Genomic DNA, 26,398 nt, shown 5'->3' on the forward strand with positions numbered 1-26,398 from the left:
TTCCATGAATTTTTCCTCACATTCACCTTGCCGTTCACACGCCTCCCAGTCTCGCCCTCTTGCTCAGACCTGTCAGTCGAAACTGCCTCTTTCAGCAGTGTGTGTGTGTGTGTGTGTGTACCCCACACTCCTGGCACTCGCTCTTATTCCCATTCTCACATGATCATGAGTTGTACTTCTAAATGGACACACCTCACTGCACTATTAAATGTTCTCCCACGCACACATGACCTTAAATAACATACGCATTAAACACTTTAATTTCAAAAGGCACCAAAATCACAAAAATATCTGACATACAAATTACGCTCTATGTAAATACATTGTACATTATAATTACAATATCAGCACACTGCACATTTAATTATTACTGGACAGCTTCTAAGTCTAATTGAAAGCTAACCGAATGTGCACAGCAATGATAATAATGCCTAGAACAGAGGTCATACACAATACAGAGATCTTAACAAAGGTACACTTAAAGGAACAGTTCACCCAGAAATGAAGCTTGGCTGAAAATGTACCTACCCTCAGGTCATGCAAGATGTAGATGAGCTTGTTTCTTCATCAGATTTTGAGAAAAGTAGCATTGCATCACCTGCTCAGCAATGGATGCTCTGCAGTGAATGGGTGCCGTCAGAATGAGAGTCTAAACAGCTGATAAAAACATCACAATGATCCACAAATAATCCACACCACTCCAGACCAGCAGTTAATGTCTTGAAAAGCCAAAAGCTGCATGTTTATAAGAAACAAATGTTTCATTAATGTATTTTATCTTCAAAACTCTGCTTGTGACCAAAGTGTGAGGCCATAATCCATAATAATGCTTCCCACAGGGAAAGGTTCATCCTCTTTTGTCCTCTTACATCAAAATCCACCCACACATTTGCTTAGAATTGTTTTGGACTGGTTTCATTTGTAAGCGGTGCTTGATTGATGCAGATTTCTCTCCTGATTCAGACAAGAAAACTTTTTAACGTGAAAAAAAAACATTGTTATAGATAGAGGACTCATATTTAAGTTGGAATAAATGGTTTAAAGTTAAAAACATCTTAAAGATGGATTTGTTTCTCACAAACTTGTAGCTTTTCACTTCTCAGTGTTACTTGTGGCTTACTGTGATGTTTTTATCAGCTCTTTGGACTCTTTTGGACTTTGGATTCTGACGGCACCCATTCACTGCAGAGGATCCATTGGTGAGCAAGTGATGCTACATTTCTCCAAATCTGATGAAAACACAAACTCATCTACATCTTGCATGGTCTCAGCAAATTGTAATTTTTAGGTGAACTACTCCTTTAAGTAATTCTGTGTTTGAATCAGCTGGTGCAATCTTTCATAAAAATAAATGCTACTTACTTTGAAATTTTGCCTAATGCAAATACATTCAGACATTTTTAAATCATTTTTGTGGCTGCTGTACAGAATTAAGTCTTGTTGGGATCTTCCTTAATGCAAAACACTGCAAAGCAGTAAACAAACATGAAAACGAAAGAACAAGAAATGCATGCCTGCATTACAATAGCAAAAACCCGATTACAAAATAACAAAGTTGACTGCATGACAGCAATCAGTTTTTATTCTGACATCATCACCCTCTAGTGTCTGACCTACAACAGGACAATCTGTGCGTTTGTTACAGCACTGGATAAATAACGCTCTTCAATGATGGAACATGAACTTTGACTTCACTGCACAATATTTCACAAAGCTCACTGTATTATATGCAGTGTTCAGACCATAATATCACTGATGAATCTAAGAGCAAGAGCTTATATGAGGGAAAAGGTTAAAGTGCCGACAGCTCTTTATAGTCCAGTTACATCCTGGCTTTTGGTGTATGATGTAGATCTAAGCGGTTAAATCTTGTTGAGTTCTGGTGTGTCAGTCGTGGACCGGCACCGGCGGTTTTGTACAGGCGCTGCTTCTGGTACATGAGCCAGTGGATCCGGACGGATCAGGAACCTGCAGGACACAAAGAGCACTTTGAGTGATTCATGATTGAGAGTTTACTCTAACAATGTGATTTTTGACACAAATGTTTGTGTGCCAGTGTGCATCAGGTTTCGCTGACTTTATGAGGGACAAATGTCACCGCAAAGTTTCTGAAACCTGATGCATGCCCCAAAAAACACATATAAATGTCACCAAATGTCCCTACAAAAAGTAAAAACTGGACTGTTCAACATTTGGGGGATTTTTTGGGTGGTCTTCCTGAGAAAAATGCAAAAAATGCATGACTTAAATTTAAAAAAGATTTGTATTAGTTAATTTATTTTTTATTTCAGTTGTAGATAAAGTTTAGTACTAAAACTTATTTAAAATGTTTACATTTAAATATTTATGTTTATGACAGTGTTGTTTTACTATTGAGATATTAGAGTTTTTATTATTACTAAATTCTATTTTTACTATTTAATATTTAAATTGGAAAATTTTAGTAATGTTATTTTGTGTTTTTGTAATTTTCTGTAGTTTTCATATATGTATACAGTATTTGTTTTTATATAGTAACTATATGTCAATATAGTTTTTTTTTCATTTTTATTCCAGTTTCAGTTTTAGTTATTGTAGTACAAGTTAAAATTTAATAAAATGAGAAATATTAATATGGCAACTCGCTGAATTTTTGTTTATTTTATATATTCTTTTATATTTTATTTCAGCTAATGTTAATTTATTTAAAGCAATTTTTTTTTACTTCGTTAATACTGACAGTTAGTTAACTATAGTTAACTATAATAACTCTGGTTTATGTGTGAAATATTTTTATTCCGCATTATTTTAATTACAGAAAATGACTTTAATATAGTTTTAGCAACCAAAAATGATACTGTTACCATGATAAAGTAGACCAAATATATATTTGAATATTTCTAAATACTGTTTTCTTTTTTAAGATATCTATGATTTTATTCAGTTAGTGCCTACAATTACTTAAAGAATAACAGCAGTTAAAGAAATAAATGTGTGTTTATGTGTATCTGTCAGGATGTGCTACATACACAACATCATTGAGCTGGAGCAGCGTGTCGGGGGCGGGGTTTATCAGCACGTATGAGATGGAGTTCTGCTGGTCATTCAACTCATCTGCAACAGAGATTGGTGGATACATCTGTCACTCAAAAATATGGGCGTGGTTGAAGTTCCACAAGGAAAGATGAAGCAAATTAACATATAGATAAAAACTTTATGCTACAATTTGTTACATGCAATTTAGCCAGAAATACAATTCAGAAACACTGACTGAGAGTTATAATGGATTAAAATAGTTCATTAAAATCTAAATATGCCACAAAATGACTCAGGCATTCAGCACATATGCTTGAATCTGGCTTGCATCATATTCTCCCTATAATCTCTCAAAACATGTGGATGGAATATAATAAAAAGAATAAATGAACCCACGGAGCAAACTATTCATGGCAACACTATAGTAGAGGGTGTTTACCTTGCAAATACCCCAAATTAACTCGGTTCATTACATCACTGGCTGTTAGATTTGTGACATCCTCTATATGAGATGAAAGTTAGAAAAAAAGAGGAAGAGAGAAATATTTCAAATCAAAATTACTATCTGGAAGTATAATGGCTGATAAAACAACGGTTCTTCTGACCAAGAATGTAGTAACATTCAGGATTCAGTATAATCAGTGTTCACCACCCTTTTAAATTCCATAATCTGATATACATTTTCAAGTGAAATGTGATATGAGAGAAATGTAGGACAGGAGTTGATTTTATCCATCAGGAATTTGTGAAAAGAGGGGGGTTATGGTGGTTACAGCCTCCTAACCACATTTAAACAAACATGATCTGGGCAGATCTTCAAGTTTTGTTCCACAAAACGAATTACTTAAGCATAAACATATTATACATATGAATATTATTATGATATATGAGGTAAGGGGTGTGTTTACTGTATCCCGCCGTGTGCAGACCCAAGTGCTGCATGCGGTTCCTGACCAGTTCTGTAAGCTCCTCCCTTTCCGAGCGGCGTAACACGCCCAGACGCTGCTGGATGGAGCTGAGGGAGGAGTCACTCCTCTTCACGCTCCGCCTACTGAGACGTCTCGTCCAGTACATGCTCTTCTTCCTCAGGAGCGGGTGCTCTGATTGGTCACTGCTGGAGGAGCTGTGGGTGAGGATCTTTGACTCCTCCCCCTTCTCTCTGGTGTCGTTTAACCCCTCGATGCTGACGGAACCTTGAAACTGGAGGCGACCGTAGCCATGGAAACAAAAAAATACAATGGGAAATATTAATAGCGCTGTCATGGAAACTAGAGAAAAGAATATAAGGTCAGCAGAGACTGAACACACAAGTATTGATCAGCTGGAGGTGAGAAATTTGATCTCGAAAAACACGATGGATGGATGGATGGATAGACAGAGACGGACACATGGATGGATGGATAGACAGAGACGGACGGACAGATGGATGGATAGATGGATGGATAGACAGAGATGGACAGACAGATAGATGGATGAATGGATAGACAGAGATGGACAGACAGATAGATGGATGGATGGATAGACAGAGATGGACAGACAGATAGATGGATGGATGGATGGATAGACAGAGACGGACGGATAGATGGATGGATAGGCAGAGACGGATGGACAGATGGATGGATGGATAGATGGATAGACAGAGATGGAGGAATAGATAGATGGATAGACAGAGACGGACGGATAGATGGATGGATAGACAGAGACGGATGGACAGATGGATGGATGGATGGATAGATGGATAGACAGAGATGGACGAATGAATGGATGGATGGATAGACAGAGATGGTCGGATGGATGGATGGATAGACAGAGACGGATGGACAGATGGACGGATGGATAGACAGAGATGGACGAATAGATGGATGGATAGACAGAGACGGACGGATAGATGGATGGATAGACAGAGACAGACGGACAGATGGATGAATGGATGGATAGACAGAGATGGATGGATGGATGGATGGATAGATGGATAGACAGAGATGGACGGATAGATGGATGGATGGATAGACAGAGACGGATGGATGGATAGACAGAGATGGACGGATGGATGGATGGATAGACAGAGACAGACGGACGGATGAATGGATGGATAGACAGAGACGGACGGATGGATTGATGGATAGACAGAGACAGACGGACAGATGGATGAATGGATGGATAGACAGAGATGGACGGATAGATGGATGGATAGACAGAGACGGATGGATGGATAGACAGAGATGGACGGATGGATGGATGGATAGACAGAGACAGACGGACGGATGAATGGATGGATAGACAGAGACGGACGGATGAATGGATGGATAGACAGAGACGGACGGATGAATGGATGGATAGACAGAGACGGACGGATGGATTGATGGATAGACAGAGACAGACGGACAGATGGATGAATGGATGGACAGACAGAGACGGACGGATGGATTGATGGATAGACAGAGACAGACGGACAGATGGATGAATGGATGGATAGACAGAGACGGACGGATGGATTGATGGATAGACAGAGACAGACGGACAGATGGATGAATGGATGGATAGACAGAGATGGACAGATGGATGGATGGATAGACAGAGATGGACGGATGGATGGATGGATGGATAGACAGAGATGGACGGATGGATGGATGGATAGACAGAGATGGACGGATGGATTGATGGATAGACAGAGACAGACGGACAGATGGATGAATGGATGGATAGACAGAGATGGACAGATGGATGGATGGATAGACAGAGATGGACGGATGGATGGATGGATGGATAGACAGAGATGGACGGATGGATGGATGGATAGACAGAGATGGACGGATGGATGGATGGATGGATAGACAGAGATGGACGGATGGATGGATGGATAGACAGAGACAGACGGACAGATGGATGAATGGATGGATAGACAGAGATGGAAAGATGGATGGATGGATAGACAGAGATGGACGGATGGATGGATGGATAGACAGAGACAACCGGACAGATGGATGAATGGATGGATAGACAGAGATGGACGGATGGATGGATAGATGGATAGACAGAGATGGACGGATGGATGGATAGATGGATAGACAGAGATGGACGGATAGATGGATGGATAGACAGAGACGGACGGACGGACGGACGGACGGATGGATGGATGGATAGATAGACAGACAGAGACGGTCGGATGGATGGATGGATGGACAGAGACGGACGGATGGGTGGATAGACAGAGACGGATGGACGGATGGACAGACAGGGACAGATAGATAGATAGATAGATAGATAGATAGATAGATAGATAGATAGATAGATAGATAGATAGATAGATACCTCAGGTGATGCGTGTGATTCTGTGCGGTAGATTCCGATGGGAATCTCTGAACTAGACGAGCAGAACTTCTGGAAGAGTCTCCCGTACGTGCGGATCCAGAGATCAGCCTCACACACGTGCATCTACACACACAGGAACATGTTCATAAACAAACACTGACAGATCACAACACAACGCGCATCTAAACACATACAGGCCGTGTGTTGAACTCACAGCGCACAGGTAACCTGATCCCGGCGTGGTGTCCAGTCCCAGCAGCAGCCTGGCTATCGGGATCATGTAGTCCTTCACAAAACACTCATGTACAAAACAAACCAATCAATCATCAATATTACTAACGTATCTCTCTTCACACAAACAGTGAGATATGTTAGTTAGACAGACAAAAAGATATTTCAAAATATTTTTATTTCAAATAAATGCTGTTCCTTAGAACTTTGCATCCATCAAAGAACATCCATGTTAAAAAAATGTTTTTAACCTGGATAATAATCAGAAATGTTTCTTTCAGAATTATTTTTTTAGAATCAGAATTATTTCTGAAGGATCATGTGACACTGAAGACTGGAGTAATGATGCTGAAAATTCAGCTTTACATCACAGGAATAAATTACATCTTACATTATATTCATATAGAAATCTTGTTTTAAATTGTAATAATATTTCAAAATATTACTGCTTTTACTGTATTTTTTATCAAATAAATGCAGCCCTGGTGAGCAAAAGAAACTTAAAAACCATGACCCCAAACCTTTAAATGGTATTATACTTTGAATGCAATGCAAGTCACCAAAATGCATAAAATGTTACTATCTGTAACTGTAATGTTTAATTCCTGAGTACAAGAGTTTATTAGGGATAATGCAAATTATTCCTCTTTAAAAAGGCGTGCACACACACGCACACACACACACACACACACTATATCTACCTGGTACAGGAGTGTGTCCAGCATGCTAATGCTAAAGACTCGACCAGCAGCAAAAGGAAGTCGAAACATGAAGGCAAGATTCGAGCCTTTGTCACGTTCCTTCTGCCGATCGAACACACACATTTTAAAATAATATAACTACAAAACTACAGTACTCAGTACTTAAATCTCTCCATGTCTTACCTTCTCGAGTTTGGACAGAGCGAGGGAGTAACAGTCCTTGGCTCTGAACTGCATGAATCTCATGTTTGACGGGTGAGTCAGTTCTGTGATTATACTGAGACTTGGAAACAACCTGAAGAGACACAGAAAGAGAAAATAAAACTGTTATGAGATTTATATTTACATTGATACACTTGGCAGACGCGATCCAAAAATGACTTACAGTGCATTCAGTGTAAACATTTGATTTTAGTTCATGCATTTCCAGGGAATCAGACCCATGACTTTCATACTGAAAATATAAATTATGCAAATGATAGGGATGTAACGATTAACCGCGAGCCGGTTGAAAATTGATTCAAATTTGGGGTAAGAGTTTATATGAATGTACGTCTGAGAGGAACTTACTGTATTTAGAAAAGGTTAAGTTGTATTTTTAACTTTCATCCAGCATTTGTGTGCACAGATAAAGCATAATATGTAAAATGCATATTAAAGTTCATAAGTTCAGCTGCTTTGTTTACAGCGGTAACCAAGGAAACGCTTTAAGCGCCATCTGCTGGCAGAGAGTGAATCTGTGTCTCATTCTGTTTAATGCAGATATTTTTACTGTAGTCATATCGTTCCTGTTTTTGCTTCAAATTTCAAAATTATACAATCTAATTTAGATTAAAAACTGCTCATGTTGCATGTATCCAGCATCTTTGTTTGGATCATGAGGAAAATGTAGTGGTTGCCTGAGCACAGACAAAGCCTTATTTTGTTTATATAAAGAGATTTCTTTTATTTGTGTAATTTATTTGATTTGGGGCTTGTTTTAAATTTTCCATTTAGTTTTGTTATTTAAATTAACATATTTAAATTTTGTTATTTAGCAGACACTTATCCAAAGCGACTTACAAATGAGGACAATAGAAGCAATCAAAACCAACAACAGAGCAATAATATGCAAGTGCTATTATTATAGTGTTTTATTTCAATTTCATAAAGAAACGTGTAGCATTTTGTTCAAGAAATAATAAAAGGACACATTTAATTTATAATTAAATCAAATTTTGTTCAAGAAATTGTTAATCGAATCATGAATCGAATCGAATTTTGACTTGAGTGAATCGTTACATCCCTTGCAAATTGTGTCAATTTCTATTGGCAGATTGCAGGGCTTTGGTTCATCTCACCTGAACATGGTCTGCACATTGACGATGGTTTTAGCATCAGCCATATAGTCTTCTTCTGCACTCATAGTGCTTTCTTTATCCACCACCACTAGATTATCAGCATACAGAACACCACACTGCAATAGGCTGTCCAAACTGTCAATCACACAAACATCCAATCAGATAAATTCACATCTAGAGGGAAATATTTGAATTGAATGTCAAACATACGGCTGCACGATTAATCAAAATAAAATGAATTGAAAATAATAACAATAATAATGATACGGCACAATGCAATTATGGAATCACAAAGGCTGTGATTTAAATATATGCACTGAAAATATTTATTATATAATTTTTTCCATGAATACTTTTTGTCGTTGTTTTACAGTGAAATATTACAAAAGTAACATTTATTATTTTTGTATATATTTAATAATAATGGTATATATAACAGTGACACTGATAAACAATCACAAAAAATTGGCCAACTTGTGCAGCCCTTTTTAAAATATAAAACATTTTAAATCGCAATTTCACTTTAATTGTAACACATTTTTTGATTTTACAGGGAAATACTACAATAGTAATATTTATTATTTATTTTTATTAATATTTTTAGTAATAATAATAATTATTATTATCATCGATATATTATAATAAATTATTATAATAAATATTATTATTATAAAGTCATACTGATATATAAACACAAACATTTTGGCCAAATTGTGCATCTCTTTCCTATACATAAAGTATATTTTTACACGCAATTGCATTTTTTTTTTTATATAAGAAAATTCTACAAATTCTACCCTAGACAAAGAAAAAGTTTTTTGTTTAACTGTACTTGTCAATGGTGCCACCCATGTAATACACCATTGGAAAGCAGGATATGGCCTCAAGGAAGTGGTCATCAGGTCTGCAGGAAGTAGAAAAACATTAATAACACTATTGAAACACACGTGAGGATGAATGTGTGTGTGTGTGTGTGTGTGTGTGCTTACAGGTTGTCTAAGAGCAGGACTATAGGGTTGAGCTCTCGTCTGGGTCTGTAATAGGCTCTTAAAGGCACTATGAAGTTGTAAAGGCCGTTTCCAGCCGTCTCAGCAGAAACAATGATCAGCTTGTTTTTGAAGCCATATGCTTTTGCGTCCTCAAAGGAAACATGCTCACAGCTCTAGAGAAGCAAATGTGAGAAAAATATGACATGCTGATGTGGTCCAGTGCAATGCATATTGTGCAAATACAACATGCGGATAGCATTTGTAGCACATGGGGGCTGATGCTCACCTGGTCAAGCCGTAAACAGCAGAAATGGGCCTTCTGGGGCAGGAGATGACAAAGAGTTGGGGAGCTCCCAATGTATGGAGAGTTTGGGGGGTATCCTTTCACAAATCTGAGGAAATTAACATTAAAATACACCCTAAAAGGGTTTGTCTGCATAAAAATATCAACATTTACTTCATTAGCATCTTCAGTGGAACACAAAGAAAATGTTTTTTAAAGAATGTGCACATGCTATGCTAAAGGACCATACTGCGATTTAAAATCTCATTTTGGAAAGAAAAATTATCTCCAGATTTTCATGTTTGTTGGGCCGCACAATTCGACCAAGCATTTTGTGATAATATATTAATATTTACAATAAATGTATTAATAATATGACTATAAAATAATACAATAAAACAATATTTTAAACAAATAATGAAATGAAATTTAATTAAATAATTAAGTAATTATACTGTAAAACGTGCACTGCACAATTATTGTAGTATCATTATTATTATTATATTATTATTAACACATAAAAAATTGGAATATAATTAAATGTATAATAATATTATATAAATATAACCACATTTATGTAACCATAAAACAAGATTACTATGAAGAAACTATATAATAAAAAAAGAAATATAACTATTATTATTATCACTCTTACCTTACTGTAAAATAAAATTTTGCAAATTCAAAAAAGTTCATACAATTTTTATTTTATTTTATTATTAATATTATACAAAATTTAAATATTAAACAAAAATAGAAATATTACTATTATCATTTTTACTGTAAAATAAAATTAATTAATTTAATTTATTTTAAATCACATTTTCTTTGACAATACCACTGTAAAATATAATACTTATGGCTGTCATAATTTCATAATTTCTACAATTTAGCTTTTTTTTAAATTTAATTTCTACTTTTAATTGACAGCTGACAGCTATCAGTGGCTGTCAAACTCAACAATGGACATAAAAGCGTCACAAAAATGACCCTTTGAATTTGAAATGTTTAAATTTGTATTAGGAGCTAAAAACGAACTCACTCATTAGCTGTTACATCTTCATCTGACTGTCCGGCCTCATCCTCTGATTGGTCGCTGAGCAGATCACATGGCAGTAAGGAGGCGGAGTCAGCGAGCTCTAGAACGGGTGCAATGCTTGGGCGGCGGCTTCCTTGTTCGTTCTCCGGGGGCGGAGCCAATTTGACACCGCTCTCAGTGGGACTGGTGTTCTGAAAATCCATGGCAACGGTTCCTGAAAACAAACAATTAAACCATTACAACAAAGCCACCAGAAGGCAAACCTGCAACCTTTAGCAGGGTTTAGTCCTTTAGTATTTTTGAATGGATGTCAGGAAGGGCTTCACTACGCTGAATAAACAACTTCCTGTCTCTCTCACCCATGCTAGCGATGATGCTATGAACAGGCAGACCAGACGGGCTGTTTAAGATGTCACAGTGGCCCCGCCCCTTTCCCTGATCTTCTTCCTGTCTAAAGATGAAGGCGGAGTTTTCCTCCTTCGTGATGTTGATGTAGTAACAGGTGTCGCTGGCAGACATGATGTGGCGCGGTCCGGGGTTCAACAAGATGCTTTTGATGTCTTCTCTCTTCACGCCGATCAGACACACGCCATACCTTTACACACAAACAGACCAAAACACCCTCACAGCATTAGTTCAAACACATTTAATATGTGGCAAAGCACGGATAGACATACTTCTTGTGAGCGTGGAAGGCTGCGTAGGTGAAGCTCTTGCTGTTGTAGTCTCTGAAGAACATACTGTGACCCAGACGTATATGATAGACCTCATTACCCGAACATCTGCCGTACATCCTCTGCCACTGCTCTGGAGACTGCTGGCCCTCTCTGAAAGAGAGTTACATGTTATTGAATCAATCCTGGGAATGTTCCTGCAATTTTCCCGGGCCGGACGTGAAAGGGGCTTAAAAGTTTCTTAAGAGTTTCTTCTGCTCACCAATGATTTTTTTATTTGATTAAAAATTATAGTAAAATTGTGAAATATAATTACAATTTTAAATAACTGTTGTTTAATTGAATACATTATAAAATTTAATTTATTCCTGTGATGCGAGGCTGAATTTTCAGTGTCACATGATACTTGAGTTGATTTTCTGGTCCAAAAAACATTTCTTATAAATATCAAGCTTTACAATTTTGTGGAAACCGTGAATTCTTTATTCAGGTATCTTTGCAAAGTTCAAAAGTAATCTTTTTTAACACTATTAATGTCTTTACTGTCACTTTTGATCAAATTAATGCATCTTTGCTAAAAAAAAAAGAATGAAAAAAAAGAATTTCTTAAACATGTGTTTATATATATATATATATATATATATATATATATATATATATATATATATATATATATATATATATATATATATATATATATATATATATTATAAAATAAAACTCAACTTTCATAAAAATTGTAATAATAAAAAAAAAAAAAAAAGCTTGACAATAAAACGCCATGTTCTGAAAAACATGGTAATGACTAAAGGTGTGTTTGGGAAACCTGTCTGAAAACAGTCATTATTTTTCCATGTGGTTGCGCTAGTAGCACTGAAATAACACACTTCACTTTTAAGAGCACTAACTTTACTAACTAACTTCATAGTTGTGACTCACTGTCCTCGAGATGTGTGGACCAGTAGGGTGATCAGCGTAGAGGTGGCCGGACACAGACAGTTCAGAGCCAACATGGCATATTTAAACTCTTCTTCACACACTACGTGATCTGCGGAAAGAAACAGACATTCTGCTCAGAGCCAAGATGGCTGACGCTTACTAAAATGAAAGTGATAAGAAAAGAAATAATACAGAAAGAGTGAGCAATATTCAGAAAATGAATGTCAAATAAAGGCAAGTTAGTACCTGCAAATTTAACATGGAACTTGTTTTCAGGTTTGAGAATCTGGACGTAAAGAGGGCAGTTGGGAGCGAAGTCTTTCACAGCCCAGGCCCTCAGAATGGTCTGGTGATCCTGTCAATACAGCAATACTAATCAATATCTGTTTATTAACTAATATATACATTTGATAATCCGACTGGATTGAATGTGTAAAACAAATGATACCATGTGACTGTAATATAATGTAGTTAAATCATTTTTTTAATTAATTTTTTTTAATTGTAGAATAATGTTGTGTGCACTTTATTTTTCATTCTTTCCTTTTTCTGTTTTTTTGATAAAAAAAATGTATGGAAGCCCGTTTCCGCCACTGAATAATAATAATTAAAAAATATGTTATTGCAACTTTTTCTTGCAATTCATTTTTTCTCGAAATTGCAATTTAATATCTCACAATTCTGATTATTCAGATAATTGGCAGTCATAAATTCATTCGCAATCACGAGTTAAGTAAAATTTTTGGGGAGGGGGGTTGGGGTATGAGACTGACATTGCAAGTTTATATCTCACAATTATGACCTTTTAAACTTTGCAATTGTGGGTTTATATCATGCAGTTATGAAAAAAAAGCCAGAACTGCAAGTTTGTATCACGCAATTCGGAGGAAAAAAAAGGATTGTGGATGATATATTGAAAGCACTGAATCCCTATAGAACTCGTGATTCATTCGATTCTTAGCGTTTTAAATCGATAACTGTCCAAGATCGGCGATACACAATTAAAAAATCATGTTTTTAAGATCGATGCATATGAATCGTCAGGTTTTGTAATCGATGCATGGAGAAAACGAGTGAATCATTACACCCCTACTCAATACACATGAACGATAAATAAAAGATGATCGATTTGTGTGAACACTCACTGCCGCCATGCGATCAGCTTCATTCCTGCTGCTGAGAATAAAACAAGCTTCGGCATCGTCCATCCTACAGAACAAAAGCGACCAATCACAGGGCGATTAACGAAGCAGACCAATCACAGAAGCCAAAAATGTATTCTATTCCACATTTTGCTCTCCTTCAAACAATGAGTAAACTGTATTGTTGGGGACAGGCTTAAATACAAGTATATTAGAGCACAGAATAAACTAATACTCCCTAGCGATCAGATTTTAATTAATTTTATCCATTAGTTGTGCAGCCCTATAAAACCATGCTGTGATTGGTCAGTGAGGCTGTCACTCACTTGGCTCTCAGTAAATCCTGGTTTTTGAGGGCGGAGCCTTGAAGATAGATGACCCTCTGTGACCAGAGAGGGATCTGCAAAATCCTCCTCACCTGAACGTCCACCTCACATGGACACAAGATGACCACGTAATAATCCTAAACATGCACAAACACAACATGTGATCAAACTAGGACAAAATACTGTAAACATCAGACAAGATTAAACACACAAAGACAGACGGAATAGACACCTGTGTGTGAGGATGAGCGTAGAATTCATTGAGGAAGTCCATGAGTAGGTCGATTTTGAGAGTACTGACACATAAGACCACGTGTCTCTCTGTCTGAGCTCGATGTCTGCTGTAGTTTCCTCCAGATTTCTGCCTTTCCATCCACAGATAGATCAGCTCCTCAAACTGCAGCCAGAGGATAAAGAGACACATGGTAAAAACAAGAAATACTTCAAGATCATTGGCATAGTCAAGTCAGTATTTGAGTAGACAGACAATAAAATAAATAAATAAACACAGTAAATAAAACAAGTTTTGACTTAATTCAGAGATAAAACGGCATGTGCTAAAAAAAGAGAATAAATATTTTTTTTTATTAAATTATTAATGTAACTTAAATTAAACAAATACAATAAAAAAAACGTGTTTTTCTGAAACTACCGAAGCTTTATTTCTTTTTTGGTTTTCAAAAAATAAAGGAACAAACACTATTAAAGACCATTGACTGTTTTTAATCAAGTCTGTAGCAGACAGAGAGTAAATAAAAAATAATACATGAATAAGAAAAAAAAAATCAAATATTAATAAAATGCAATTAAATTAAACAAATACCATAATACGAATGGCATGTTCTGAAAAAAATCTAATAAATAAATTAACTTTTAATAAAAAATTACTTAAGCATAATAATAAACACATTTAAAAATACAAAAATAATCTTTAAATTATTTTAAAATATGAAAACATGAGTAAAAAAATATTTTGATAATTCGCTGTGCTTATAGTCAAGTCAGTAATGATACTGTAAATAAAAAATATAATAAATAGAAAAAATGAAGTGAAATTAAATGAAACAAATAGAAATATAAAAACAAACAATAAAATTACAATCTTGACTTTTATGTTAAGCTTTATCTCTTGCTTCATCAGTGAAGGCGAGTGAATTGAAGCAGTACCATTGTTTGGTACATTTAAAAAGTGCTTGACTCCTCTGACCTGTAGAGGGAGCACCACCAGCGCCACGCAGATCATCACCACCACCAGCAGCTGAGACGGCCAGATCTGCGGCGTCACATCGCCGAAGCCCACCGTAGAGAAGGTCACGATGCAAAAATACAAAGCGTTGAAGAGAGACAGACTCTTCTTACCAGCACGCTCTAAATGCTGGATGCCACATGCGCTGAAAGAGACAGAGAGACTTCAGTGTAGCTATAGAAAGAACGGCTTTCGATAAAGAGTAGAGGTGGGCGATACACCTGTTGAAGTTATACAATCGACAAAAATACAGCACATATTGTGGTTGTGCAAGATGCATGATAGGATTGGATGGTCTTTGTTAAGCCCCGCCCTCCTTAGATAGCTTTTCTGCTAGTGCTTGTACTGCTGCTGTCAAATATGGAGAGAAGCTATAAAACTTAAAATAAATTAAAATAAATAGATAATGTATTTAAATTCTCAAAATAAATATGTTATGTAAATAAAACACAATTGATTTTAACAACGAAAAAATAATCAAACAAGCTTGAAAATGAAATTGCGTGTGCTAAAAGAGAAAAACTAAATTTTTAATAAAAATAATTTTAAATATATATATAGTTTAAATAAAAATAATTAAAATAAAAAATAATATCTTGACAATAAAATAATGTGCTGAATGATACAGTTAATAAAAAACTAAATTTCAATAAAAACAAAATGTAAAATATTAATATGCAAAATAAAATAAATTACATTAAATTGATTTAAAATGAAGATAATCTTGACAATAAAATTATGTGCTGAAAGAGTCAATAAAATTTCAGTAAATGAAATTTTTAATAAATAAATAAATTCAGTTATTAATAAAATTAAACACAATTTAAAAAAAGATTTAAAAAATCTTGTTAATAAAATGATGTGTGTTGAAAGAAAGAGTAAATATAAAACTAAATTGAAAAATATATATATATAATTAATATTCATAAAATACAATTACATTAAAAACAATAACAACTAAATAAAACTGCATGTGCTGAAAATGTATAAACAAAAAATACATATATAATAAAAATAATTTAAAATGAAATAAATCTTGATCAAAAAGCCTCCAATAACATGAAATGGTGAATGGAGAAATTTGCAAAAGCCAGTTTTGTAAAACGAAAGAAGCTCTTATTCTTGTTTGAATTTTTAAAATAAAGGCAATGAGATTTAAACATGCTTAATACCATATTTTACATTTAAAAGTGTGCATATTGATTGACCAAAAATATCTGGATATATCGCCCGGCCCCACACCAAAGGAAAATGATTCTTACCCAGTGAATACGAGACATAAAAGAGTGCAGATAAGAATGAGGACCTGGTTGAACATGGCCGAGTGTGTTCTCTGAATGGCCCGGTGCAGATCATTCTGTAACACACACACATCATCTGGTTTCTGTATAGCATTGCATAGACATTGCATATTGGGGAATGGTGAACACTCACTATCATGCTCTCCAGAGCACACTTGGCCAGCCAGCAGTTGAGAAACACTGGGATAAACAGATTTCTGAGAGGAGGCCAGAAGATCTGACACAGACAGAGAATAACAGAGGTCAGATGTTATTATCAGATGTCGTTTGGGTTATTATTATTCTTAATATGCTTTTTACCGTTATGATGAAAGGGACAGTATTTAACATCTCCAACAGGAAAGACACCTGGAATATCTGCTCCCATAAATTACCCTGAAAAAATAATATCAGGAACCAACGGTTGTGATTGTGCCAAAGCAAAATGCAGTAACTAGACACTTCAGGTCTCAGATTCAGAGCAAACTTGGTGTGAAAAATCTGTAAATACTTTTACGCTTTGCACATATGCATACAAACTCACCTTGTAGCTGAGGTACATTAGCAACATGGCCTCCATGAAACTAATGGATGCTACAATAACCTGATGAAAAAAATGTGCAAACAAAAACAGCTAAGAGTGAAATTTCAGCACACAGGACATTACAATTATTAATGTATAGGGAAAACTCAAGCACAGTTTATTATACAGAAGCCAAAAGTACCAGCAGTACTGAATTTAAAGAGCAGACCTGAGTATCACAAGTGCTTTATAATGAGAAACACTACAGACTGGCGCCACCTACTGGTCAAAATCGTGTACACGCAACAAAAACTTCTATTATTACACTTTTAACAATGTTGTGATGAACATTTAATCAATAAAATGTAATCTACTAATATTTAAAAAGCATGTGAAGGTTCTGTAAAATATGTGATTTATTCATGTTTTGTGAATTATTAGACAGTACTTGTTAAGCTATAGGTTAATTAAAAGCATTTAGATATCATTGTATTATACATGCATACCTTTTTAAAAGTAATTACCGTCTTTAAAAATGAATGTAGATTGTTAAAATTGACCCCCAGATCAATCTAAAACCATCAGACACTCATTTATGGATTCACCAGATTTTTTTATTTATTGGAGTATGTTTTACATAAATAAACAAATAAAAATAATACTTTTTTAGTCTTTCTACTTCAAAATTTCATGCTTTATTCAGTGTGTCACTTGCTATTTCTTTGAAATTATTTGTAAAATTGACTTGCAATTTCTAAATGAAAACTGTTTACACACCAATTTATTTTCAGCGTAGTGGCAAACAATTATAATTTTGAAATATTTTGAAAACAATGTTTGAAGCAAAGGCTTGCGTGCTGGTAGTTTGATTCTGAACCACACAGAATAAAACTAAAGATTGGTAAAGAAGTGTTTCAAAGGCTCAAGAAATACATTTAAATATAAATGGTAACACAAATGGTCTCATTTTTTAACACTAGTTAATTCATTAACTAAAATGAACCTACAACATATTTTCCCAGCATTTATTAACCTTTGTTAATGCTAGATTAAAATGTTCATGTTAGCTCACAGCACTTTAACTAATTAACAGATACAACTTTTGATTTTAATAATGTCTTAGAAATTGTTAAACTTAATATTAACTACCACTAATAGATGCTGTTCATGTTAACTGATATAATTATCAACTGTTATTTCACGGCTCTCTGGAATACTAAATTCTAATTGGTCAATCACGACATTCCGAGGTCTGTTATTTCCAATAATAACAGAGGATCATCCGGGCCGTTGTTGCTGATCAATGTTTTGTGTTTTATTATCTACTTTTATGGCAAGCAGCCGTGTAATAAGTGGGATAATGTACATCCAGCTGATAGTTATCGCATAATAAAGCCCTTCAGTCTTATACAATATACTGATGAACCTGTCGGGCATTATACTGTGCTATCAACTGACTGGATGTACTGTACATTATACCTTACTTAACAAATGAAACCTTATTGTAAAGTGTTACCATATAAATGTTTGACTCACCTGAATGGCCCAAACTGGTACTTTTCTGTCTACCCAGAATATCAGTTCCCTGGGAGAAAGAGGCAGATTAGTGAGAATAAATTAGAAGCATGAAATCAACCTCCAAACACATCTGCATAACTGAAAATAAGGCTCAGTTTGATGCTAATGGTTTGTCTCACCAGTTGATCTCGTTGGTCTGTGTGGTGCTGTTGCAGTTGATGCTGCAGAGAGAGGAGTGACACATCAGTCTATACCGGTATTTTACTGCAGCATAAGAAATGATTCACTAACTTTCTTTAAATATTAATAAATATTCTCTAATACCAGAATTTATTTTTTTGTCATGGTAATCATGCTCTATAAGCCATTTTACACTCATAAACATTAAAGGATTACTCCATCCCAAAATGAAAATGTTGTCATTAATCACTTACCCCCATGTCGTTCCAAACCTGTAAAAGCTCAGTTCGTCTTCGGAACACAGTTTAAGATATTTTGGATAAAAACAGGGAGGCTTGAGACTGTCCCATAGACTGCCAAATAAATAACAGTGTCAAGGTCCAGGAAAGTATGAAAAGCATCATCTGCCATCAGTGATTCAACCGTAACATTATGAAGCGACGACAATATTTTTTGTACAGAATTGCCAAAATGGCGCTCTGCTGATTTGGAGAGACACAAGAGAGGAATTGTTGAATAAAGTTGTTATTTAGTTTTCTTCACTATTCTGCAGAGGGTGAACCAACTCCAGGGCAAGGCTAAAAGCAGCCAAATGTATTAAATATCATAAACACGTGTTTTTAGGAAAGAACCAGGCATTGGTGTCATGTAGGGAAAATAAAATTGAATGGGACTGAATTTGTATTTAGAGAGAATACAATTTAATAACTACGTCAGAAATTTGTCATTATATAATGTTTCCTTTCCATAAATAATAGAGAGTGACATTATCACTAACATTGATCTATCGCGAGTTTAAGCATTTTTTTGTTTTGTTTAAATCGACAATGTCTATTCGTATTCACTTTGTTAGCAACAGACGTAATAAATGATATTTGTTTGTGCGGGGCATTTTTGCCCCAAGTCTTCATGGCAGCCTTGCACACACTCCGCCTATGCTGACGATGCTTTTCATACTTTCCTGGACCTTGATAGTGTTATTTATTTGGCAGTCTATGGGACAGTCTCAAGCCTCTAGGTTTTTATCCAAAATATCTTAAATTGTGTTCCGAAGGCGAACAAATCTTTTACGGGTTTGGAACGGCATGGGTTTAAGTGATTAATGACAAAAATTTTATTCTGGGATGGAGTATCCCTTTAAAAGAATTGTTCACCAAAAAAAACAAAAACAATTGCTGTTAATTTACTCACCTCCAGCCCATCCAAGATGTAGGTGACTTTTAAAAAGAAGATTTTTAGCTGAAACCATGGTCCTTACGGAGTCAAAAAATGCAAGTCAATGCTTACTGTCACTTTGGGAGTCAAGAAAGACATATACAAGCAAGACAAAATTGATACCCGTGGATACTGACAATTTATTGAGGTCTTGTGAAGCAAAACGATCAGTCTGTGCAAGAAACTAAGCATTGTTTACAATATTATTACCTGTAATCCTGTGAGCCACAAACATATGGTCCTGATATCTGGTTTGCGACTCTTTTGAACAGATTCTTTTTGTGAACTGGATGAATCAGTTCAACAAATCGGACTGAACCGTCTGAAAGAGTTTGTGGCTTAAGCAGCACAGATCTACAAGTTACTCAATCAAAATTCATTATTAGATGCGTGACAGTCACTCTGACTGGAAATGAACCAAAATAGCTGTGTTTTTGATCCTTTGAAGAATTAACTGATTCAGTGCTCCAGTTCCTCCAGCAGTCACTGAACTGAATAATCAGTTCAACCCAGACCGAAGACCGATAAGCTGCTGATATGTGTATATGTGAACCTAGCAACTGAATGAAATTGCAAAATAAAATTTGTTAAGGTTTCTCATTGTTTATGTTAAAAAGGTGATCTGATGAAGACTAGTTTATCTTTAAACATCCATGTTTCACATCATTTGTTGAGTGCTTTAATAATATAAGAGTATATGTTACATTATTGCACTATTATGTAAATTAATTGGTGAATTTTAAATTAAAATGCTTAAATTTAAAATTTGAACAGGTGGTTACTTGAACTTGAACCAATTTTTTGAAAGAACAAGTTCATGGAAACGAATCAGATGCTGTCTATCTACACTGATTCTTCTTGGTCTTAGTGCAGCTTTTGACAATGTAGATCACTATACTTTTTCTTCACCCATTTAGAGTCTGTCTTTGAAGTTTCTGATTCTGCATAGAAGTGGTTTAAGTCCTACCTCTTCGATCACGAGTAGTTTATTGTGATTTGTGGTTGCAGGTCTAAGGTCGGTGTGGTGCGATCTGGTGTTCCCCAGGGATCTGTATTAGGCCCTTTACTTTTTAGTATTTACATTTTTCCACTTGGCCAACTTTTAAGAACACTTCACTTTTATGCAGATGACACTCAGATCTATATACATTCAAAACCTGATGTCAGTATGGCTGTCTCTTTTCTTTCTCAACGTTTTACTGAGATTAAAAAATTGACATCTGAAAATGTTCTCTGTCTAATCAGTAACAAGACTGAAATTATGCTTTTTGTTTCACCTCACCAGCTGGCCAAAGCAGAAACCTTAACCTTAAGGGTGGATGGATATGCTTTAAAGTTTCAAACTAAACTTTCTTGCACAGACAAAACTTTCCATTCAACAAGACCTCAATATATTGCCAGGAGCAATGGGTATTCATTTTGTCTTACCTGTATTTTCCTTTTTGACACTCAAGTGATGCTAGTTACAGACATGTATTTCATGAATCACCATTCTACTGAAGAAAAAGACACCTACATTTTAGATGGCTTGAGGGTGAGTAAATTAACTGTGAATTGTTATTTTTGGGTGCACTATTCCTTTAAGACAGTTCTGACCATGTGTGGCGGAGCTGGGCTGGATTGTCCGTCATGACTCGAATTATGTAAAGAACACATGTCAAAAGCTTCAGGCAGAAGTTAAATATTCGGATCCTTAAACCTGGAGGTGAAAGGTCAGTGCATTAACAGGCCATAAATAGACAAAGTGAATAGGTTAAAAGTTAAGAATAAAGGTTCTGAGGTAAATATGTACAGTTCAGGCAGACTTACTGGATCTTTGGTTTTTGATGAAGAAAAGTTTGAGTCTCTCTTTAAATGTGTTCTCATCAACATAAAACTCCACATGGACCCTGCAGGAAAAAAAACATATGTCCTATAACCTCCAAATCACTGACTAAAATCACAACTGAATGATTGTGACATCAGGTCAGTTGTGGATTAAACTTGGTAAAATCGGAATATGGCATAAAACAATTTTGCTAATAAAGCACCTTTCATAGTTTCCATCCAATTTGTTAAAGAGAACAAAGTATCAGTAATAAAAGAATAAAAAGCTGTTGCACTGGGGGATGCCTCTTTTTCCCCACATAATAATTACTTGTGCCTCAGAGCATGCAGATGAATACTGCAATAAATGCTGCTGGCGAAACGAATGACAAACAGTGCTATCTTGCTTTTAGAGATGAATGCATGATGTTTGGGAATGCACTGATGTGAGAAAATTATATAAAATTATTTTGATGGCAGATTTTGGCTCAAGCATTTCAGAATGACTTAAATAACATTTGAGAAGATATGCAATGGAAAGGCACCATTCCAGTTATCCAGACACATGATCTGTTGAGGCAAAGTCAGATTTTGTTGCACTTCCAGGAATGTATTCAATAATGTTTCTATTAAAGTTCAATTATATGTTTCCTTAAAGAAAAATCCATCAAATTACGTTTTTTAACGTATTTTTAGAATTTATTTGCATCATGCCATTTCTATTATGTGTTCTATTATGTGACAACCCAAAACTTGCATAAAAATATGGTAAGGAAACAACTAATGATACATAATTTTAAAGTGTGACTTAACTGACCAAATACATTTAGGGGGCACCGTAATAAATGTATTTACAAAGCACAACAAATCATGAGGTGAAAAACATAGTTTCAACCAATTGTACTTGCAATATATAGGCAGACAAATGATGAGAAAATAAAAGAGGGAAAATAAATGTTTGCTTTATCATAAAAAAATGTCTGCCAGCAGTGCTATATTTATTATTGCTATGTAAAAGTAATTAGTAAAAGCCAAATTTGATAAAAAATTATGCAATATGCTAAATTATCACCTAAAATCTTGTTGTTAAAAAGCAAACACATCATGCATCAAATACTCATGTAGATATTGATGTAAGTGATAACAATGCATACATCATGTTATATAATTTCAATGGAAATGCTGTCATCCCTATATGTGACATGATGTGTAAGTTTTCCTGTGCATGTGGGTGTAAAACCAGTCAGTTATATTTTGACGCATAAATACTTTTTTTATTCTTTCCAGCATCATGTTTTACTCTGTTTACATAGTTCTGCACTAAGAGCAATTCTCTACATTACAATCCCAGACATCTTCACTGGAGATGCGATATGTCTGCTAGTTCCCATGGAGACCACAGGAGCGGTGGTTTTAATTGCCCTCATAAAGTGAGATGAAGCCATCAACATTACGAGCCGTCTCCAAAATATTACATATGTTTCAGCTAGAACATTCATGGGTGATTGTATTTAGCATGGTTTACATATAAACACAGTGAAACTGATAAGAATACTTAAATAACTTTGACAACAACTGAAAAGTGCAGCACTCATCATCACCTGAAATCCACTACAGTTTTCCAGCTTGAGGAAAACAGCAAATAAGCCAGACTCAGAGAACATTTTTAGATATTCAATCATGCACAAGACTGCAGTGACTCTAGAGATGTCTTATCCTACCTCTGCCCAGCATCGCTACCAAAAGAGTCCAGCCTCCAGTTGACCAGAGCCGGGTTAACCCAGGACGGCACTGCATTCTTCTGTTCCATAACAGAGAAAACCCAGAGGCTTTCTAGACGAGGATGTGTGGAGATCTGAGCTGAGAGGATTGTTATGGAAGTACATCATCTACAGCGGCATGGTTCAAAATAACCCGCCCACACGCTCTTGATTGCAGGCGCAAGCGTGCGCTCTCCTGCCAGAGTCTCTCTCTGTCGTGTATGTCTCTGCATTAGAATTTCAATGCACTTTAATTGTTTATTCGTTTTACCATAGCATCTCTTTGTTGAAAATTGGCATCAGCTGGACGTTTTTGACATGCACAACAGCTGTGGCAAACCTACCGTTATATGCACTCTGTTAATGCATAGAGCTTATTAAACATACATGATTTTTGTATAATGAATGATTTGTCATCACAGCAACATGCCTCAAGCGTGTTTGTCTTCGTGATGGTGGAAGTACAAATAATGTGTTTACAAAGAGAACTCTGAATGAAGGAGCAACTCAAACTCACCAAAAGATAACTGAAATATTTCAGTCAAATGAGCAATTCTTTGGCTTATTCCCACTTTCCACCTTTCTGCAATGCCTACCCTCTCTTTCCCTCCTGTTCTCAGGAAATTACAGATAACAACCTGCTCAAGAGGCTATTTCTGTCGATCTGGAGAGATGTGGCCGTGTGCCCACACACACATGCACGATCAGACTTTTTCTTAATATTCAAGGCTTGCCAGAATAAAATAGCCAAGGACATATTTTATTGTTCTCTTGTTCAGCGGTTTAAAGAACAAATCAAAACATGACTAGACTTTGATACTTTCTTTGGTGCAAACTCAACACCAAGATCCTTGAATGTACTAGTTGGTTTCCAAGGTATGACTATGTGGTTGCTAAGTGTTTTTAGCATGTTGCAGTGCAATTGCTTACCTTACATACAATACAAACACTCTCAGTGCGTCCGAAATTGAACAGATGTCTGATCAGATGCTACATTTGAATTTGAATGTACTTCATTACCATTAAAAAAGTATTTGCTATGTAGTATGAATATGAGTAATATGAATCAACTTCAGACATTCCACATCTGCCATGATGATATGTTCATGTGACTTACAGCATTAGTTGCTTCACTTCAATGCCATTCACAAATCCTCTCCCGTGGTCTCGTGGGATATTGAGTGCCCATTGAATGCACACTTCAGAAAACTTTTTGAATACTCTTTTTCAAATATGATAAATTAGGACATACTACTCATGTTTTTTGCATACTATACATATTAAGGAAGTATTCAATTTTGGATGCAGTGTCTGTCTAGGTGAAATGCACATCTGCACGCATCTTCTAATTTTTTTTTTTTTTTGATGTCAGTAAATACTAACCTACCATGACGAACCTGACATTATCATATTATTTCACTCATTTTATTCTCCACCAGGTTAAAGCTAAACAAACATTATTTCATTGTATCTACTGGTCTTTTGGATGTAATTCTGACTGCTGGCTTTCAATAAGACAGGTATGATGTTGCAGGTGAAGTAATGGTAAAACTGGGCAATAAACAGTGCTGGGTAGATTAATCTACACATTAGGTAATGCAATCTGATACTTTTTGATTACTTATAGATTTATTTCTACCTAACTTGTAAGAAAATCCATATTCCATTTGTTATCAACATCATGACATTATGTTACACCAAGGTTTCCCAAAATGAACTAGTGGCTGGTGTGTTCAGTTCCATAAACCTAGAAGACTTTACAAATGTTTCTAAGTGGTCGACTTTTTTTTAGAAAGGAAAATTTTAGGTAGAAACATAAGAATTAGGATGGATAAATAAATCATTAATAAATTACTGCCATTGTGTGAATACTATGTAACCATGTAGTGTATAAAAAGTAACTGTAATCTGATTATGATTATATTTTATAATGTAAATATTACAAGTACTTAATCCAGATGAATCAATTACTACCCAGAGCTGGTAAACATCACTAGGCATGTACCTATCATCATGAAATGTCTGGTCTCCTAGCAACAGGTCTCTGAACCAGAAGTAGGTTTGAAGGGATGGAACAACAGATGCTCCAGTGGTCATCTCGAGGTCCTGCACATTTAAAACCACCCCTCTGCCCCCACATCTTGGACTAGCATTGAGAGAAAACACACAGAGACATAGTGGTAAAGAGACTATTTGACATTTACAAAAGCAAGCTAAGTGTCTTCTGAAGCAAAGCCTGTGACGTTTTGAGGGTAATAACTGCATTAACAAGCCAAAATTCACCTTAATAAATCTACAACAGAACGCGCGTTCTAACAGGGAATTTGGTATGTAGTTTAAAAGTAGTTAAAACAATTTATAGAAAACTAAAATGACAAAGATTCTGTATTGGTGGTTTATCTGTCTATCTATCTCATTTCAAACTTAGTTCTGAAAACATCTCTGCGCGCACTTTACCTCGGGCGCGCGGTGCGCGTGCTCCCATCGTCGTATTCAAATGTGTGGTTGGTGTAGCACGCGCCGCACATCTTTTCATCCGGCGAGCGGCGCGCGGACGAAAACGTCATTGACACTTTTTCTTCCTCATGAGCCAGAGCATCAGGCATCGCGCGCTTTGTGATTTAAAAAATAAAACCGTTATCCAGTCAACGGTCAATCTGTCCACATCAAGAAGACGGATAAAAACTTTTTGAGGTAAAAGATTTTAAGGTAAAATTATATTACCAAAGAAACATGTTGAGCAAACAAAGCCTATGAAAAATCAGAGGATCTGAAATTCAATCAATCTTCACTTGAACTTTATGATCTTTAAAATAAAACCTGTGGCGCGTACCGGAGTCTCTCAACTTCTACATCAAATAACATTGAGAGGTAAGATC

General features: G+C 35.7%; 1 protein-coding gene across 2 annotated transcripts; it reads right to left on the reverse strand.

The window, feature by feature from the left end:
* Nucleotides 1–1,259: 1,259 nt before the first annotated feature.
* On the reverse strand, nt 1,260–26,334 carry LOC113077142 (potassium channel subfamily T member 1-like). Of its 2 annotated transcripts, XM_026249594.1 has the most exons (31): nt 25,977–26,327; nt 25,525–25,665; nt 21,763–21,842; nt 21,550–21,652; nt 18,738–18,779; nt 18,577–18,625; nt 17,062–17,121; nt 16,839–16,913; nt 16,672–16,755; nt 16,500–16,594; nt 15,199–15,382; nt 14,224–14,388; nt 13,992–14,128; nt 13,669–13,732; nt 12,770–12,878; nt 12,524–12,632; nt 11,588–11,737; nt 11,270–11,505; nt 10,914–11,124; nt 9,875–9,980; nt 9,589–9,761; nt 9,432–9,503; nt 8,600–8,734; nt 7,443–7,554; nt 7,260–7,361; nt 6,542–6,625; nt 6,328–6,450; nt 3,924–4,215; nt 3,455–3,517; nt 3,009–3,093; nt 1,260–1,968 (listed from the first exon to the last, which is right to left on the reverse strand). In XM_026249594.1, the coding sequence occupies exons 1-31, from the start codon at nt 26,123–26,125 to the stop codon at nt 1,863–1,865; spliced, it is 3,696 nt and encodes a 1,231-aa protein (XP_026105379.1). In that variant the 5' UTR covers nt 26,126–26,327; the 3' UTR covers nt 1,260–1,862. The 2 variants fall into 2 exon arrangements, with proteins under 2 accessions (XP_026105379.1, XP_026105380.1); XM_026249595.1 differs by lacking the exon at nt 3,455–3,517 and having other exon boundaries at nt 25,977–26,334.
* Nucleotides 26,335–26,398: the final 64 nt, after the last annotated feature.

The sequence above is a fragment of the Carassius auratus genome, unplaced genomic scaffold (assembly GCF_003368295.1).
Source record: "Carassius auratus strain Wakin unplaced genomic scaffold, ASM336829v1 scaf_tig00021681, whole genome shotgun sequence".
NCBI lineage: Eukaryota > Metazoa > Chordata > Actinopteri > Cypriniformes > Cyprinidae > Carassius > Carassius auratus.

Excerpts from the sequence above, each read along its gene's own strand:
- LOC113077142 (XM_026249594.1), bottom strand. The coding sequence starts at position 26,125 with ATGCCTGATGCTCTGGCTCATGAGGAAGAAAAAGTGTCAATGACGTTT. Across the intron at positions 14,129-14,223 it reads ACGCTCATCCTCACACACAG|GATTATTACGTGGTCATCTT; the intron begins GTGTCTATTCCG and ends GTGCATGTTTAG. Across the intron at positions 8,735-9,431 it reads ATGGGTGGCACCATTGACAA|TTTGGACAGCCTATTGCAGT; the intron begins GTACAGTTAAAC and ends TGTGATTGACAG.